General features: G+C 44.1%; 1 protein-coding gene across 11 annotated transcripts in view; it reads right to left on the bottom strand.

Moving 5' to 3' along the window:
• The window catches only part of GRIP2 (glutamate receptor interacting protein 2), a 364,422-nt gene that overhangs the window by 51,850 nt on the left and 292,713 nt on the right, over positions 1-19,859 (bottom strand). For 8 of the 11 annotated variants that reach the window (XR_014507912.1, XM_083426937.1, XM_083426933.1 and 5 more), the window contains 6 exons: positions 18,216-18,296; positions 16,610-16,745; positions 16,057-16,202; positions 14,702-14,788; positions 14,124-14,199; positions 12,853-12,998 (listed from right to left, as the gene is read on the bottom strand). Coding sequence is in view for 10 of the 11 variants with exons in the window: in XM_083426937.1 (XP_083283063.1) it covers positions 12,853-12,998; positions 14,124-14,199; positions 14,702-14,788; positions 16,057-16,202; positions 16,610-16,745; positions 18,216-18,296 (672 nt within the window). In the remaining variant the exon portion in view is untranslated. The remainder of the gene's footprint in view (positions 1-12,852; positions 12,999-14,123; positions 14,200-14,701; positions 14,789-16,056; positions 16,203-16,609; positions 16,746-18,215; positions 18,297-19,859) is intronic. The other 3 variants (XM_083426935.1, XM_083426939.1, XM_083426942.1) reach the window with 1 other exon arrangement.

The following is a 19,859-nucleotide window of genomic DNA, read 5'->3' as shown; positions in this document are numbered from 1 at the left end:
CTGCAAAATTATTACCGTTCAATTTATGTGCTTGAAACTGTATGTCATTGCCAACCTTTTACCACCTTAGGTGGGAACTTATTCAATAAGTGCATGTTTAGAAATCAAAGGACAGATGACTTGGCACACATCAGTATCCAATACCTTTCAATAATACAGGAAATTGCTTTTTTTTAACATGAAGGTAGTTAGGGGGCAGATAAAGGAACACCCCCAAGACAGGAAATACCTATCAGCCTAGAAACATAAAACCTCTTCCCCTCAAGGCAGGAGAAACTCATCACAAAGCAGTAGTATTCATTAAAAAGATAAAAAATGAATGAATCACCACATAGCCTGCAATCAGGAAGTTCAGAGCACCTCAGATACACAGAGGCCAGCAAGTGCTATATTAACCTGTTCTGTCACTTCAAAGGAAAAGCTGATGGAATCAATTCAAGGAAATCCTGCGGTCCCTTCTTTGCTTCTTGATGAGTCAGAGCAAGGCTTTTCACTCCCACACCACCAGGCCTATTTCCTTTCCATTCTGATAAAAAAGCTGGTATATACAGACTTTGTTCATCAAGGACAGCCGGTCCCTGTTTTTTGGTACCCCCCCCCCTGATGCTTTGTGTTTGCAGTGAGAGTTGCTAGCATTGCCCTTCCTCAGGGTCCAGCTGCTTCCCTTCATGGGTTATAAGAGTTAAACCTCACCTGAGCGACTCCTATCGTTAGGGCACATATCCATGTAAATACACGCATAGGGAACCTCAGGCACCATGCAGTGCCCACAGGTGGCATTTCGCCACACTGCAGCTATGTTTTGAACCGTTTTGTCGCCGACATATTGCCTGCCAACAATGTTTTGTAAGTTATTATTGTTTAACCGAAAGAGCAAACTATTCAATCAGGCGATTGTAGAGGAAATGAAATTGGGCGATTGTAGAGGAAACAGCACAGCTTTCGCCAGCCACTGTGCAGCAACGAGTATGAAGGAGTTCAGAAAGCAATCCTTGACATTGGAATTAGGGTGTTAAAAGTCTGTGCCCATTTGCAGGGTGTGCTGCACCTGTTAGATTCAGAGCTCCATCAGATACACAGTCCCAGCCAGGGATGGAGAACTTCATTCCACCACATTTCCTTCTGGGCACACGCCAGTTGTAGGCAGGGCCAGAGACAACATGGGCAGAGCAAAGAAGGAAAGTGTGACCTTTGCACAGTAGGCTTGTTTCTACTCGCACTCGCACTCCCCGCTCTGTATCTCCATCCAGGTGAGCAGGAGGCATTATCAGAGTTCAATGACATTTTCCCGTCAGGTTAACAAAGAACTCCAGGAGGGGGCAAAGCAGGACCAGTAAGGGGTGCAGCTTGGGGAGAATACAGAGGGCCGGATTAGAGATGCCTGAAGGGCCGCTTTTGGCCCCCAGGCCTGAGGTCCTCCATCCCTGGGCTAATGCATCTCAAAACTACATCCTACATCAGGGTGGCCAACTCCCAAGAGACTGTGATCTACTCACAGAATTAAAAACTGGCAGTGATCTACCTCCTTTTTGAGCTTTTTTTAAGGAAGGGAAGCCTCATTTTTTAGGGGTGCAGGGGAAAGTTGTTGAACTTCTCTTAGGGAGAAGGAAACCCCCGGTTTTTGAGAATTCAAGCCTAAGATCAAGGGAGAAAGGGGAACAACCACTCACCAACAGATCGCTGGGGAAACAAACAACCTTGCCAAGTAAACCCTGTCTTCCGTTCTGCAGATCGTGCAACAATGCAGAGCTGGGTGAGGGGATGGGGGTGAATCCTATTTTACCAATGCTAAGGAAAAGGACCCAGCGATCGACCGCGATCTACCAAAACCTCCAGGGGATCTACTAGTAGATTGCAATCGACCTGTTGGACATCCCTGTCCTACATGATAACGGGCGCCCTTTACTTTGTCTCATGTTCCAGGTTCCATGTCATATGGATCAGTGAGTACATATACAAAATATACAGAGCTCAGAGCATGGTAACTACAGCTCATTAGGCACAATTTTGCTATGTACCTTACAAATATAGTTCAAAAGGAATAAGATGCATCTATGTTGCTTCTGCAATACAGATTCAGAGTTTATTACGGGGGCGGAGGGGAGGGGAAATGGCAGCCATGCAATTAAGGTGTTATTCATGACAACTACAGAGCTAAGCTAGCTTTTTAACAATTAGCAAAAAACAACAACCCTCACCCGTATATCAGAAAAGCATTGCATGGTCAGGCCTTACTGCCTCTTCTAGGGGCCTTCCCAGAATATTGTCTTGAGCAATAAAGGCACAGCTGGTGCTCAGCTGTTTTCAGGGGATCCAGGCAACTTCCCCACCACAATGTTGGCACTGCAGGAAAGCCACATTTTCTCATCACCCAAAACCTGCATATTTTTGGCTGTTGAGAACGTGGCATTCTCCCACTGCCTCCAGCACTTCAATCACGGTTGTGAATGACACGGGGACATGTGTGCCATGGGCCCCTATTGTCTACGGTCTACAATGCAGTAAAGTGCCATTGTGCTTATGTCCTGCTTGTAGGCTTTTCATAGGCATCTGGTTGGCCATTATGAAAACAGATTGGGGGATTAGGAAGGTCTTTAGACTGATCCAGGAGGGATTGAATTAAGTTCTTCATGCTACCTCCTTCCCCTTTTGCATTGGTTCACTGTTTTGTGAATTTCCTTTGGCTTCCCTACCATTCTTCCAATGCTTTGAATGAATTTTGTAGTTCCCCACTCTGATGTTTCAGCACTTACTTCTGCTGTTTAATAATAATAATAAATGCAAATATCAGCCCTGCAGGGGGGCTATAATCTCCTTCCAGACTGCAACCCTACTTAATTCACTGCAAGATCTTCCACCATTAGCACCCAACCCAAAGCAATCACTGGTGTGACTGTAAACAAGTATGGAGGGGTTTTTATTGGTTGCCTGGAAAGGCCCCAAATTTATTTAAAATGCTGCAAGCTGTCTTGTTTAAAAGATGCCAGATAAATAAAAACAGCACCAATTCAAGTCTCATTTTAAAATTTCAGCTTGCACTGAGAAGCTAAGAGGGAACTAAAAAGAGAGAAGTGTTAGCTCCAGGGAGGAATATAGAAAGATATGCAACAAACCTAAAGGCGTCAGATGCTTTCATTTCCCCCAGCCAGAAGATCCAGACTGATTGGCAACGTTTGCGTTAGCAACATTGCCAAGAGCCAGGAGTATCAGACACCACATGCTGCTGATATCAGGTAAAGTGAACAGGCGGCTATTCTTCCTCTGGCTCTGACTCCCATGTGCAATGCTGAGCAGAGATCACCCATCCAAATGGGGGCAGAACTCACTGAGGGCAGAACCAGGTGCCATCGAGCTGCTGCTCTTCTCCATGTCTGTTTCTCCTGCTAACGTCTAGTATAGTTTAGGGAAAGGTCTATCGCTTAGAAGGGAGCAGATGCTTCCCAAGCAGGAGGCCCAGAGTTCTATCTTTAGCATTTCTGGTTTATTCAGGACTGGAAAACACGTCTGCCTGAGACCTCTGAGAGCTATTGACAGTCAGAGTAGAGGAACCAATCGCCAGATTCAGGCTACAATAACCCTGTTTACTTCCTGCCTGCTCCCCCAGCACAGCCTCACATAATCAGCCGTCAGCACCAGGGCAGTGTCGAGCACAAGGCAATGGCATCACACACTGTCTTGTATTAGGGGAGAGGCCATCAGAAGTCAGACACAATGGGAAAGCGTGAGTTGCCATTATGTGACCAAGCAAAAATGAGCCAGGACTAAACCACAGTTTCATATCCTGGTTTGTTCCCTAAGTAGAGGTTGAATGAGTTCCCTGAGTTTTGATGTCATGGGGAACTGTGGTTTGTATTACCCACTTCCAAACACCTCACAGGAGAAGGAGAAGAAGAAAGGAGAGAGCTGGCTGTGCGAGCATAAGGCTTGCCATGGCTCATTCCCAGTGAAGGAAACCACGGTTAACTGTGATGTCTCAATGAGGTCACAGAGTGGGGTAAGTTCTGTGCCAGGTTTAAATATAGAGTTCTGAACTTAGAGAAGACACATCTCTGACTTGGCTCAAATTAGGGTCCAGTCAGCAGAAGCAAGGTGTATTGCCAGTACTATTTTGAAATTGTTGTTGTTGTTGTTGTTGTTTTAAAGGCAAATTGAGTTAAGTCTGTATCAGTTTGCTTATTTGGGGTGAGGAAGGTGGAGCAATGGTGTTAGGGCAGGGACTTCAAGATCTACTGGCAGTACATAAATCCATCAGTGCGGACAGGCCAGTGGGAAGTAACAGACTCTAAATAGACCCCATGAACTCTTAAATGGTGCATTCCAACACAGGAACACTGGAAGGAAGCAGGAGAAGCCGCAGCTAAGCTACATCATATTAACATATTGTCCATGCAATTCTTACTGAAAAGCTTCAGCCAACTGTTTTCCGGCACAGTGGTCTGCTTAAATGTGGCACTGTGAACGATCAAGAGCTTGACATCTCTTACTGCTGAGCTAAGGGCAGAGATGTACAGCTAACCCCCCCCCCCCCAACTGTCCACCCCACCATAGCAGCAGCTTTTATAATTCATGTAGAAATAATCAATAAAAGGAAGCTAGCCCTGAAAGGGTAATAATATCTTGCACGATTGTATTGACTACACCGTAAGAATTGCAAAATGCTTTACAAGCAATGAATTTGGCCTCTCAGCACCATTAGGAAGGGTAGGGGTCTGCCTGCAAATTACAAACAGGAAAAGCAGCAGATGAACAGTTGCAGCAGAAACATACTAGGAGCGGCAAAGGAGGGTCAAAGGAAGATCAAACCACTCCGACAGAAATATACTTTGCCCCTAAAGGTCACCCAGCTTCCAACAACAAGAAGAATGGGGAGCTGGGAAAAGAGATCTGTTAAATGTTTCTCCAATATCAATCATTTCCCCATGGCCTAGTGATGGACTGCTGTGATGTAGTTTTGCACAACCCCGCTCCCAAGCAAAGACTCTGAGAAGTGTATTTGGTGTGCTTTATGAAAGATGCTTAAAGATCTGTAGGAAGACACAACAAACAAGTGCATGTTTGGAATTGGCATGGAGAATGGAGGGCATACAGGTCCAGGTCCCTTATCTCTGGTCTTGGGCAACACCACTTGACATGAACCTTGTCACCTAGGTAAGATTCTCATTGCCAACTCAGCTTGAAGGTTAGCTGAGGGAGGGGGGTTCCTGCTGTGTAGCATTCAGCAGGACTATTTCTGCAGGTCCCCAAAACAGACAGGGCATCCCCTTTAGCTGGACAAGCAGTTCAGACACCCCTCACATATATCCAATTCAGTCTCTGGAGATCTAATGTGAAAGCAATGAATCTCTGATTGTCTGCTGGTGTGTTAAAGGGGTCCTCTGAACTTCCCTTTGTGCTGCATCCTGTAGGCACAGTTTTGGGATTTGGAGTTCCATGCCCAAATGTTGGTTGTTTTTTGTTTCTTCTGGCACTTTCCCCAGGAAAACCTGCATTTTACCGCCAAATCAAAGCAAACAATAGGAGGATATGCCTCCTATGCACAACTTGTTTATTATGTAAAATAAACTGGAATATTGCAAAAGCCACAAACCTCTAGTAATCTGCCTCCAGAGGAAACTGCACTGGGATAAACATTGTTCGCCGGACCTTCTTATCCTTCAGAGAAGCAGGGGTAGCATAGCAATATATTGCACCTAGGTAAAGGTAAAGGTACCCCTGACAGTTAGGTCCAGTCGCAGACAACTCTGGGGTTGCACACTCATCTAGCTCTATAGGCCAAGGAAGCTGGTGTTTGTCTGCAGACAGTTTCCGGGTCATATGGCCAGCATAACTAAGCCACTTCTGGCAAACCAGAGCAGCACATGGAAATGCCATTTACCTTCCCGCCAGAGCAGTACCTATTTATCTACTTGCACTCTGACGTGCTTTCGAACTGCTAGGTTGGCAGGAGCAGGGACCGAGGAACGGGAGCTCACCCCATCGTGGGGATTCGAACCACTGACCTTCCGATTGGCAAACCCTAGGCTCTGTGGTTTAGACCACAGTGCCACCCGCATCCCTATATTGCACATACATGCACTCAAAATGTTCCTCTTGCTGCTCACAAACACATCACTCTTCTTCTTTGGATTTGACACCGAAGTTCCCTTGGAAAGGATACTACAAGCTTCGGCATCCTTCATGTTTGATTCCGCCGCTCCACCAAACAACTTAAGACAACAAGCTGCCATTCCTCCCCTTGCTTCTCTAAAGGCCAAGGTAGACATGACAGCGCTAAATCCTACTGCAATCATGTGGGAAGTGAGGTGGAGAGGAAGAGAGAACGCAGCCTAGCTAAGGAAAAAGTAGGGGCGCCCAGCTGAGAGGAGATAAATCCTCCTTGGCTTTACTTCCCTAAAGCCCTTTCATCACTGCACACTTATAATATGTATTGACATTTGTCTGCTACCCCAAAACATATAGTTTCCTACTTTTCTCTCAGCCACCTCACTTCTTGTTTTGGAGCTCCAGCTGAAGCTGACATTGACGTGGGGGTGGAGGGCTCAGGTTTCTGTGGGAGGATTCAGATTTCCATGCCCCTTCTGCGCTTTAGACAGGATCATGTAATGCCTCCATTACATGACCCTCGAAATTCACAAAACCAGCCAATATTATTCCAGATGCATTTGGTATGGGCAAAGGATACATATAAACACAGGAGATGCACCATACAATCCATTGCAAGGTACAACCCAGTTGCTCAGCATAACTGATCACCCACTGCCAAAACTTAGGCTTCTGATGGAAGGACCAGATTCACGCAACATGACAGAGGGCATGTGAAGTACGGCGTGCACACCTTTTCATGGGGCAACAACATCCCTGCCCATCAATGCATCCTGGTATGTACACAAACAGAAACGAATCTGACACCAATGAAGCTGTGCTGATGTGGAATAACTATGAAATGCACTGGGGGAGGGAGAAACAACATCACTGTGCTCTAAGGCAGTACAGTGGTACCTCAGGTTACATATGCTTCAGGTTACATACGCTTCAGGTTACAGACTCCGCTACCCCAGAAATAATGTTTCAGGTTAAGAACTTTGCTTGAGGATGAGAACAGAAATCGTGCTCTGGCGGTGTGGCAGCAGCAGGAGGCCCCATTAGCTAAAGTGGTGCTTCAGGTTAAGAACAGTTTCAGGTTAAGAACGGACCTCCAGAACGAATTCAGTACTTAACCCAAGGTACCACTGTAATGTGAACACGCCCCATTATTCCACCACCACAAAACACCTTGGAGATCCTTGACAAATGGCAGCATTCTCCATTTGGGAAAATATCAACATGTAGCTTTTTCACTCAAGTATAGGAAGGATTACTTGGTTAGCTGAACATTTGTGTTCTTAGATCAAAGACACACTAGGAGCCGTCTCTCACTTTAATTCTCAAAGTAACGGCTGGGAAGCTTTTCATTCCACCTTTTAACATATGGATTAGGAGCTATCAGTTGAGTGACTGGTTTAAAACTAAGTACTTAATTTGTGTCCACTGAGGGGTGGACACATAGGAGCTAGGAGAGAGAAGCAGGTATGCATCCTTCAGATATACTGGGAAAAGTCAAATGAAAAGGCAATTGGAACGAATCTGGGGTAGGAGTTCTGTTTTAAATTTGAAGGCTGTAAGCCTTCTTTGGTCCTTCTTCAAAGAGCCTTGCCAGCTATGGCACCAGCTCTGCAGATCAGAATCCCCCAAATTATCCATGAAATTTGTACAACCAAGAATTTCTAATAGGGAAGAAAAAGTTTTCCTTCACGGGGAACAGCTTCCCAGCACTTTTTCTGTCCCGTTCAAAATATGTCAAGAGCTCTTGTGTTACGAACAAAAGCTTAGAAGCATGAGGCATCTAACCCCACCATCACCCCGGACAGAAAACTTCAGGAATAAAAGTGTCACAATAAGGGAATACATGTTGGCGGATATAAAGAAGCAAGCAAACCCAAAGAAATATATGTGCCTACAAGGCAGAAAAGCAAGGAAATATTCACTCTGATGCGCTTTACTTCAATAAGCCAGCTCCTATCAGCATCACCCAACCATATGCAGTAAACATGAATTAGACCGATGTCTCAAAAGCCTATTCTTATGTCAGTTGTTTGCAATCCGCAAAATATTTTTTTGCTCATTTCTGTCAATGCGTATTTGCTCTATATTCTGTAGTGCTCCCCCCCCCCTTTTTCCAACTCCAGGTATCATTGAGGAGCTACTGCAAATCACATCTGAGTTTCAATTGGAAAACTGGCAAGCCCAGCGACTCTGGCCTTTGATGACCTGGTGCCCTCCAGATGCTTGGGACTACAAGTCCCAACTGCCCATGTCAGCACGGCTGTGTTGGCAGAGAATCATGGGAGTTGTAGTCCAAAACTGCCCGGAGGGCACCAGGGAGGTGAAAGAAAGTCGGCTTTAAATCATGGCCTCTTGGGTGGAGATGCATATTCCACATTTTGATGTGAGACAACACAGATTCTGGAAGCAGAAATCCCAAGTTCAGAAGTCAGGCTGAATTGCTACACCTGTACTATATTGATCTGCACTGTGGGGCTGGGGAGTTTCCCCCTTGTAGATACGGGATAAATGTCTGCTGGACAGATTGGCAATTAAGAACCCAAAGACAATGATGCGCTCCACAAACAACAGTGCAGGCTGGGTGCCAATTTGCATGTGCTTATTTACATGTACAGAGGCAAATTTAGAAACAATTTCTATAATTTAAAATAGAAACATGATACATCTCACCAGAGTGAGGAAGGCTGTGACCTGCATGCCTGCTCAGTCTGCTATGCGGGTAACCAACTGTCGATGGGCAAACTCCAGGTTCCTGCTCTCCCTTCCTTTGGCTCTTTATTTTTAAAGTGGACAACCCTTCAAATAGAGAACTGGGCTCTGTAAATTAGGACACATGGCCACTATATCAGGGCCTAAGGCGTAGATAAACAACTTATAATCTGGGTAATACTTGAATGCAGCACATCAGAATGTGTAAGTGGGAATGCATGATCAAATACTGCTCCACCACACATCAAGGAGGTCTCACCTAGCCTTCTTTGTGACATGCTAGTTTTACATATGTAGAATTTCCTACCCCCTCAAAGGAGGAACCAAGCAAAACATGGTCCTCTCCTGCTTACACCATGATGTGCTCCAGTCCAGTTTAACACACAGTGACCTGCATGTGGTGTGATGCTGTGTATTTTTTTCTGTGTGTGACCAGCTATGAAAGCTCAAGAAAATAATATTACAGTGGTACCTCGGGTTACAAACTTAATTCGTTATGGAGGTCCGTTCTTAACTCGAAACTGTTCTTAACCTGAGGCACGCTTTTGCTAATGGGGCCTCCCACTGCCGCCGCTGCGCGATTTCCGTTCTCAACCTGAGGGACTACTTCTGGGTTAGTGGAATTTGTAACCTGAAGTGTTTGTAACCCAAGGTACCTCTGTACACCCCTCCCCCAAAGCCTGCAGGCTTTTTTAAAAAAACTGTTAGTAGTACTTAATGTGATCAGAAAAGGTGCAGATGGGGAAATTAAATCTTTGTTCCTCAGCTGATTTCTTGAGTAAAACCCCAAATTTGAAATTGATATGAGATTCCCTGCCTCTCAAAAGCAAATATCAGCTTCAGGAAAGCGTTTCCCACTCAGGACTGTAGTAGGGGAGAAAGGGTTAAGTTCCTTTATTTCAGGCCTGTGCAGGAAGCGGGGGCAGCCGGGTACACTTGCCCCAGGCCTCAGAAGGCAAAGCTGTCTGAGGGGGAGGGCGATCTACCAGGGGCCTGCCAGACATACACTGCCATGCCAAGAAACAGATTCCCACCCCGGGCCTCAGACAAGCTCTGCACGGGCCTGCTTTCTCCTGCCTTCTCTGATGATCAGAAATCTGCACATGAACTCAAGGACACGTAATCCGAGATATCTGAGATATCAACTGGTCCTTGCTTTTGGTTAGAGCAGAGCTTCCCAACTGTGTATCGTGACACGTTAGTGTGTCGGCTGCAGTGTGTAGGTGTGTTGTGTGAATGCTCCTCACACTCCTCTTGGGGCTGGAAAGGTGTTAGTTTAACCTCCGGCTGGATAGTAAAACTGAATTACTGTGTCGCAAAATGATGCGTGTCTAAAAGGTGTGTCACCAGCATGAAAAGTATGGAAAGCTCTGGGTTAGAGTAATGCTGTTATCTCCATTAAAAGATCGAAAATTGCTTAGTTCTGACCCACCCTCCTCCAAGTTTGGAAAATACTGCATGACAAAATATCTAAAAGCTTCTCCAATGATTTTATATATACACGCACAATCTAGCTGCACATTGACAGTGTTCAATTTGGGGGGTGGGGAGCTGTTCCACAGTCCCTAGGCACAACTTGAAGCATTCTGAAATGCAGAATTTACTAAAACGAAACTATAACCATTCTCTCCCCTCCCTCCGCCCACCTTTCTTTGCTCCAGAGCTTAAACAGGGTGATGTGGTTCCTTGGTTTACAATGAGAAGTGCAGGGGGAAAGGCTTTAAAAATAGGCAGTCCAGTCTGTTCCCACTACCCCCGAGAGGCATGACATTCTGCGACAGTTCACCGCGCTTTTGCAGCCAGCACAGCTTTGGACTCAGCAGTAACCCTTAAACCCATCATCTGCACATTCTGTTCTGTATTTTCTGGCATGAACTGCTCTGATTTGCTACACAGCAGCTACATGCCTCCTACACAAATTCCGTGAAATTCAAAGGCTTGAATAGATGCTGTGCTGGAAAAAAAACACTTTGCATTGGGCTCTTGCATCTCCGGCAGAAGCAGTGACCTACAATACAAATCAAGCAGGGTTCCTCTTCTGCTCAGGCCAGGCCACCACTGCCTGTCTTCTACTCAGGGAACAGCCACAAATAAGACAAATCTGCCTCTCTCATCAAGCATCAGCATGGGGCTTTAGCTCTTTCTGGCTACTACGTACACCAGGAAGAGATTAGGAACCATTGAAGTCGTGTCAGCGCAGGACTTTCTGGCACAAGTTCAGTCCCCAACCCAGCAGAATGAGCAGGAGGAGGAAGCCACCCCCTCTCAGCTAACATTGCCACATTTTGAAGTAATGCAGATCTAAAGAGGGTAAGATTATGAAGTTCAGAGTCTAAAATTTACTGTAACTTCATCACAGCTAGATTCAATTTATAGTTTTTGACGTCCAGCTCTGAAGCCAGAGACACGAACACTGAGGGTCTTTTGAACGTATGTGTTCTAGCATTAGGAAAACCAGGAGAAGAGAAAACATACAGGTTGTGCAGGGCAGGAAACTGGGTCCATAAGGGGCTAGCAACAGATTTAAGTTCAGGCAAGTCTCAAGCACCCCATCAATTTTAATAGGCACTATTTTATATTCTTGTCTGTGAACAATTTTGCAAGAGAGATGGGAATACATCCTTTCCTAAGGACACCATAAAATCCCTTGTTTATGCTCCCTCCTATAGCCAATTTCTGCATATTCTCTACTCCCATATTTCTCCTTTGCTAACAAGATAAGCGGCAGATGACTATAGATAACGATTTATAAATGAACGTTTCAATTATATTGTTCGGTCTGTGAATACAAAGCATGAGAACACAAAGCACTTTCCTTTTTCTTCTTCTTTGAACATAGATGGAAGAATGTGATCTGAATGAAGGCATATATTAAAACCTAGAAACAAATATTTTCTTGCATTTACTGGCATTTCAGGTGATTTAAGGATATGGGGACAGGAGACTAGATCTTCCTGTCTGGAATATTCACCTGGCACGTTATCTGCTCTCCTTTACCCCGCAATAGCTTAATGTTCATGTGCCATAGAGCATAATTTTCTATTTTTCAAGTCATTTTTTACTTTATTTGGGACCTTTATGCATTGGGCACTGCGTTTCCCACAGGTATTTAGTTGGCCACTTTGAGAACAGGATGCTGGATTAAATCATTGCCCTGATCCAGCAAGCTTGGCTTATGTTCTCTAACATACAATGGAAGGCTTAATAGGTTTAAACTCTCTCCTATACGGTAAACATCAAGCCATGTTCCATAATGACATTATGGTTCATGCCATCAGAGCCAATCCTTCCATGTCCATATGTCTACAGTGGTACCTCGGGTTACATACGCTTCAGGTTACATACGCTTCAGGTTACAGACTCCACTAACCCAGAAATCGTGCTTCAGGTTCAGAACTTTGCTTCAGCATGAGAACAGAAATCGTGCTCCGGCGGCGCAGTGGCAGCAGGAGGCCCCATTAGCTAAAGTGGTGCTTCAGGTTAAGAACAGTTTCAGGTTAAGTACGGACCTCTGGAACGAATTAAGTACTTAACCGGAGGTACCACAGTATATGTCTTCCTCAAAACACCCCACAGCTTTCCTAGAGAAGACAATCCATTGTTTCGCTGCTCTTTCTCAGTAGTAACTGTAACATTTGCACCTAAGTACTTGTCTGCAACTCCATCATTTTGTATTAATTTGTGATGTTGACAAGCTAACTTGTCTCAGCCTATGCACTTGTTGCTTAAGAAAACTGGTGCATGAAATTTGGGAAGCAGAACTTGGGAATGTTACTGAATGTCCCTTAGAAAGCATACCTAGTTTAGATTTACTGTATGACTCCAGGAGCACACCTCCAAACTCAATTATCTATCCTAAGCTTTCTTTAAACAATGTTTTAGCCCATTCCTCTTGGCCACTGTGGTAATTTTAAACTTTTAAATTTTCACTACCCACAGATCAATATATTCTGCACTGGGTGATGAGAAAATGCAAATGAATTCCTCCCTCCCCATGGCCAAAGCCTGTGCCCCCCCCCAAGGGAATCCAAAAGCCCTTACCCATTATGGTGACATCATACTCAATCTGGAAAAGTGCCTCTTGGTTGCACTGGCGAAGGATGTTCAATGCGTCAGCATGACTCACACTGTGAAGGGGAATCCCGTCAACACTCAGCAGCCTGTCCCCAATTTTCAGAGACCCTTCCCTGCAGGAACATTGCACACAATTCTTAACACATACAAAACCAGGACAGACAGACCCCCCAAATGAAGCATATGTGGACCAGAAAACCAGCTTTTCAAACAGCTTGTGTTTTTACTTTTATTGCACATCTGCTGGAAAGAACAATGTTTCTTTGCTACCTTTAGTGCTTTGTATTACGTTGGATTTCATTCTTATGAGTCGCCCCGGGAACATGTGTAATTGGGAAGCCGTTCAAATGTGGTAAGTGGGGAAGTCAGTTCATAACTAGCTTACCAAGACAAATATTTCTTTGGCCCCCTTTCCAGGTACATTTAATGGCACAGATGTTGCTGCTTGAACAATTATCCCCATACTGGTCTCCAGCTGTTTTGGACCAAGGTGGAACACCCTCCTATCAGATGTCAAGGAAATAAACAAGTATCTGACTAGAAGACATCTGAAGGCAGCCCTGTATAGGGAAGTTTTTAACATTTGATGTCTTACTGTGTTTGTTGGAAGCCGCCCGGAGCAGCTGGGACAACCCAGTCAGATGGGCGGCATATAAATAAATTGTTGTTGTTGTTGTTGTTGTTGTTAGTAGTAGTAGTAGTAATAGTAGTAGCAGTAGTAATTACTCCATCACCTGTAGTCTAAAACAGTTGGAGGGCACCAAATTGGCAAGGGCTGAGACAAGGGATTGTGCAACAATCTATCAACCATCAGCCTCAATTAGAGCATCCATAACAGCTATTTTAAAAATCAGCTGCACAAATAAGTGGTAAGCATGGGAATCAGTCTTTGAATTTGGTCTGAAACTATTTTCAGTCTCTTGAAACACTAGCTAGTGATCATTTGGGGGAAAGTTGAGAAAAAGAGACATGTAGAGAGTACGCCCAGATATCAAACTTAGATATACAGCTGGTATGCAGACCTACTAGGACAGGCGCAGGCAAACTCGGCCCTCCAGATGTTTTGGGACTACAACTCCCATCATCCCTGACCACTGGTCCTGTCAGCTAGGGATGATGGGAGTTGTAGTCCCAAAACATCTGGAGGGCCGAGTTTGCCTGTGCCTGTACTAGGAGCTTCAGGGTAGGTTGGCGAAACACCTATTTGTTTAAGCTCCGTTGCTAAATGTGAACATTACCTGTCTGCTGGGCCACCTGGCCTAACATATGTCAGTACTAATGGCCTGGATTTGTGCCAATCTTCGTGGGCTCCTCCTGTAACAAATTTGCAAAAAACCACACACAAATAAATGCTGTAATGCGTAGATAGGAAAAATCTGTACCACAGCAGAAGACACGAACACTTCTCCACCCCATTTATTAAAGGATTCAGTCCAATGAGTCACTATGTGCATGGAAAGGCACCTGCTAATGTTAATGGAAATTGCCTTCCCTCTCCTCCCACTGCACACCCCCAAATCTGATCTTGGGGTTGCCCCAACTCTCGCAAACAGATCTGAGGGATGTTCAGAAGGAAGACATTCTGTTGCATTGAGCAGAAGTCATTCGGTAAGCCATGTGACATTGATGGATGCAACCCAAAGAACCTCTGAAATAAAGACGGAACCCCAAAACTGTATTTGTCAGCATTCTTCGAAGATTGTGCTGTATTAGCTAAGGATTTTGATTTATACAGAATAGCTGGCTTTATCCGCTCCCCCACTTTCACATGTCCCAGCAATGTAGTTTTATCATCATTAACCAAAGAGAATCTGACCTCGTAGTACAAATCCAAAACTGTTGCCTTCTTTGTACAGGGTGACATCAATGGTCTTTGGAATGATGCCGGCACTATTATCCGGGGCTAGAGATAGAGAAGAAAAGGGGTGAATTGACATCCTTAACCTGCCGTACTTCTTTTTTAAAAAACATTCTTCATCCAATACGAAAATTTGCCTAATCACATTCATAAATCTTGCAATGAGGGGCTTTTGAAGCAGGTAAAAAGAATGCTTGCTTTAAGTATAGGAAGCTATTAAACAGAATTAAAAATATGGCTAAATCAAGATCCAATCTTCTAGACTGCCCTCAAGCTCTCTTAATGCATACATAATACTGTACTAAAGCAAACCATTGCCCTTTTCCTGGAAGCTTCAAATCTGATTGCACCTTTCAGAAGCTGGCAGTGGTTACTGGACTGTCAGGTATCTTAGGCAAAAGGCCTGCAGGCAACCCTAGATGACTATGTTCAAATCTTCACAGCTAAAAGAATAGTTTGATTATAAAGTAGAAAGCATGGTTAAAGTACAGGCAGCGACCATTTTGTGCACATTCAGCTGACATGTGACCACTGATGCGTGGGTCATTTTGGACCCAGAAGAGGGCAGAATGGGGTGGAACGGGATGGGGCGGCGGGGGCGGGGGGGGCAGGCTTATGCATGCTCCGCTGATGCACGCAGGGCCAGGAAGGTTGTCTGTATTGAACACCCCTTAAAGAAATGTGATGCTAGTTATACTTAAAACTGCTTTGAGGGGCTTTTGTCGTTTTTTTACTACCAAGTGGTATAAAAAATTTATTACCTAAATAAAAAAACAAATGCCACCTTAAGCTCCTTGGAGCAAAGATGGACCATTAATGCAAAGAATGGTAATAATATCACCATATGATATCATCACCATATGAAGAGCATATGCTTCAGTTTGTGAGTAAATAAGAATCTGATAGGTCATCTGCTCAAATATCCATAGACAGTAGAATTGGGGCACCAGTTACAGGTGGAAACAGTTTGTTTTCTCCATCTGCTACTGCCTGTAAAATCTTGAGGATTGCTAAATGTTTACAAGCAACAGCATCCAGAATTCTGGATCCAACCTAGTCACTGGAAGTGATCCCAGTTTCATATCACTGCCATTTCCAGTTAAAAGCATTTCCTAGAAGAAAGCTGGAAGGGACCTTTGCCTGAAATGTTACAGATAGCTGCTGCTGCCGCCAGTCAATAGTGCCTAACTGGAGCAAGATGGCTGAATGATCTGATGGTTCAAACCAATTTTTGTACAAGAGGCAAGGAGGGGAGGGGAAGCCACCTACATCTTGCAACATTACAGCAGTAACTCCATCCAAGAGGTACTAACCTGCTAGTGGCAGCTCGTATTCTACCTCTAGCACCACCCTTTCCCCCACGTTCTTCAACAGGCTTATGATTTCATCATGGCGAAGTTTCGTCAGGTTAATCCCATTCACTGACTTGATGTAGTCACCAACGTTTAGCTGGTCGCTCCTGCAATAAACACAACAAAACATCTCAATTGCATCTTTCCAGCACCCTTTTCACATGATCTGCAATTACATCCTTACTGGCTTATTAAATAGAAAGAACTACCTACATAATGAGGAATGTGAATTTAAACGCCGTATGGAAAGTAACAGCAGATATTACTTGATAACCGTGCACAAAAGCATTTTTCTTTATTTTTTAATAAGGAAGGTTCAGGGAAATGAGGAAAAGGAGGTTTATAATATGCACCCACTGAATCATAACGAGTAAAGTTGTGTTAGGAGGTGAGGCTGAAAGACGTTATTCTTTAGCTATCTAACATGTAAAAAGTGCTTTAAACAAATGCTGGTCCCTGGAGATGAATGAACCCAAGACAATGAAATCTATCCTTGTTAATGTGATTGGTTTACCTTGCTGCCAGCCCTCCTGGTCTCAGGTTGGAAACTCTTGGTTTACCATCTTTATCTGTACCACCAGATATAGTTAAGCCAAGGGTGCTTCCTTCTTTTTTAATCAGTTCCACAATTGTGACTCCTCTGAATTCTTCTGTGGAGAAAATGTAGGAAGAAGTCCCTGGACATTGTTACACTGCACATCTCATAAGTAAAACAGTGAAAAATACATTGTAGCATTTATATAAAACATTGCAGACAATGGAGATGCTTAAAGTGCTTAATAACTCCCCAATCCTTCCTACTTTATTTTTCCCAAGCTGCCTATGTTTGGGGGGCTAGGCGAGTCTTTGCTAAGGGTTGCCCAAGGATTGCCCAAGATCTTTGGGCACACACGTTTCAAAAAATAAGGTCGATAGTGTGCCAGGCTGGTTTTTTTGTTTTCTTTGAAGTCTTATTACTTGCTGTCTGTTTCAGAAGAGGAAAAGGCTTGCTGTATATTAGTTCTTGTATAATGTTATATGTCAATTTAAATGCTCAGGATCCATTCCTCTTTCTTCCATGCATTTTCTGCTTTGGATTGCATTGATGACTCTGAACTTCTCCATGGTGCAAACGGGTCTAGGTGCCACAGTATCCACAGGTGACTGCAAATGGGCCTGAACCCAAGGACACTCAGTAATGGAAGAACGAAGAATATCACACCTGTGTCATTTAAATGATAATCTGACATTAATGCATGAATGAAGGCGAATAAGTGCTGCATAATGGTCCCCCTATAAATATTTATCACTCTTCAGCCTTGTAATGCATACGAGTAGAGCATGTTTTACAAGTCTTCACTATTACGGGCTCAAGCTGCTACAGAATGTATCGCATCTCATGCGACCGATCAATCAAAACTGAAGGAACAATAAAAATGAGTAGTAGTTGGAATGTGCTCCTCAACAGCTTTTTTCTCCTCTTCCTCCCCACCTTCGACATTTTCTTCCATTTCCTCCTTTTGGCTTTGTAATTATGATGATGATGATTATTATTACAGGAATTACCTGAGCCTAATGCTGCCCCATCTCTTAACTATGGCTATGAGGTCAGGAGTGCTGCAGGGCTTGCATGCTTTTTCATCACATGCAAATTCCCTCCTTTTAATTTTTGGAGCTAACCTTGGTGCAGCAACACATCTCTACTGCCATTGGTGCAGACCATGGTTTACTGCATCAGGCATCTGCAGGCAGCTTCCATGGTTCATGTGCCCCCATTAGAGCTCAGCTACATTAATCCCTGTCTTAACATACCCCTGCCCCCCCCCCGACACATGCATTTCTGGCAGCAGCAATTTTAATTTCCTGTTATGACCCTGATGTAGTGTTGACACAGTGGGAAATATTTAAATTAAAACCTACGACTGCAGCTACCAGGTGAGCCCGTGATCAGGAGCACCCACCCAACTTCTGCTGGGACGTGAGCACTGCACCAGTCCCTTCCAATAAGCAACCCACCTGCCAGAAAGTTAGCAAAGCGGCTCTACCACACCCAGCAAAGCACTTTTGGTGGTTACCAAACTAAGAATGAAACCTTACTGACCTCAAAAAGGTATACATAGCTAAATGAAAATGTCAGTTACCTGGTATACTTTGCCTTCTTGAAACCAGGGCTGTGTCCAGTCCACCTGAGTCTTTGCTCCCTTTCGAGTAAGGGCCATCATCTACCAAAACAAAAATCACAACAGACTGATGTGCAAATTATAAACAAGTGCTTCCTAACCTGTAGGTCACAACCCACGAGTGGTCTGAGGGCTTTATAAGCAAGCCCAAAATAATCATTGCTTTTAATTCTTAACTGGTATGACAAATATTTCTTACAACTTTTTGTTTCATTGACATTTTATAATGCTGTGTTGATACCAAGCATTTGAAAATCTTGAGTCTCACACATTTTAACACTTGTGAACTCCACGTTGCTGGCTGGCAGTGCCTGAGCATCACAGGTAAATTTTAATAGTCACTCAGAACAACCCTCAGTGTTAAGCTAAGGGTGATTTCAATTTTTGCTTACCCAACATTTAACTAAATAAAAAGAATGAAAAATTGTCCAGCAGCACTTTAGAGACCAACTAAGTTTGTCCTGTGTATAAGTTTTCATGTGCATGCACACTTCTTCAGATACATACCAACATTTAACTATTACTTTTCTGCGAAAGAATCAGAGAAGTTTGAGTGATGTCACTGCTAACACAAAGTTGTCTCTCCATGCAAAACAACAACATCAGCTCACTGAATCCTCATGCAATAGGGCCCTCACAAGTAAATGTTTGGAACTCTGGTTATCTGAATTTTGGCTCTGTAAACCTCCTTGCAAAGTCCTTTTATAACCTTTAGAATTAGCGTACATGTTACTGTGGCTGTAGAGATAGTGCGGAAAATGGCATTCCTTGGTGACTTCTCTACCACCCACCATAGCATTTAGAGGCTTCTTACAGTGCTTTGGAGGCTGGCCTCGCCATCTTGCAAGCAGCCTTACTCCAGCTCCATCCCCTTTGGCAATTGGTGGAAGAGTCAAAAGCGACTTACAATGGGTCAAATCCAACAATGTCATTGTGTGCCACGTTTTTCCACACCTCTATCTGCTGCGGAGAGTTGGGGAAATCGTCATGGTAGATTTGAAGGATGCAAGGAGTGCACAGAGGAGAACAAGGGGCAGTTCCATTGCAGGAGTGTGCAGTGTGCATAAGGGCCACTTAATGTTGTGGCAGGGCAATGCTGTGAGGCATGTGGAAGATTGCTTTACACCTAAGACTAAACAGGACCTCCCTACTTCAGTAGCACTTTTCCAGGACAGCAGTGATAAAAGGACAATCTGATTTATTTTTCATGAGATAACCCTTTAAGGGTGAAAGAACATCATTCTCATATGGCTTTAAGCATGCCATAATACTTGCGCAGAAACTCATGGTCCTCAGAAATGGAATCATACATCAGGATACCAACAGAGCACTAAATCACTATACTTGAATTCAATCAAGTTCCCTTGCATCCTTTTATTTCAAAGTCACCTCTCCTTGCTGCAACTTCAAAGTGGGGGTGGGGGCGGCGGCACAGAAACAGTATATAAAAGAGTATCAGCTTAAAATGCTAATGGTATAATTAAATATGGATTTCACTTCTTATGTGCATTTCCCCCCCCAAGGAGATACTTATTTGCCAGGAAATAAGAACTCTCAAATCTCTTTTCCTCCCGCATTTACTGACTGTATCAAATCACAGAAACT

This window comes from Podarcis tiliguerta, assembly GCF_965153285.1.
Source record: "Podarcis tiliguerta genome assembly, chromosome: 2".
Lineage (NCBI taxonomy): Eukaryota > Metazoa > Chordata > Lepidosauria > Squamata > Lacertidae > Podarcis > Podarcis tiliguerta.
The sequence above is the reverse complement of the archived record's forward strand: the minus strand, read 5'-3'. Positions and strand labels throughout refer to the sequence as shown.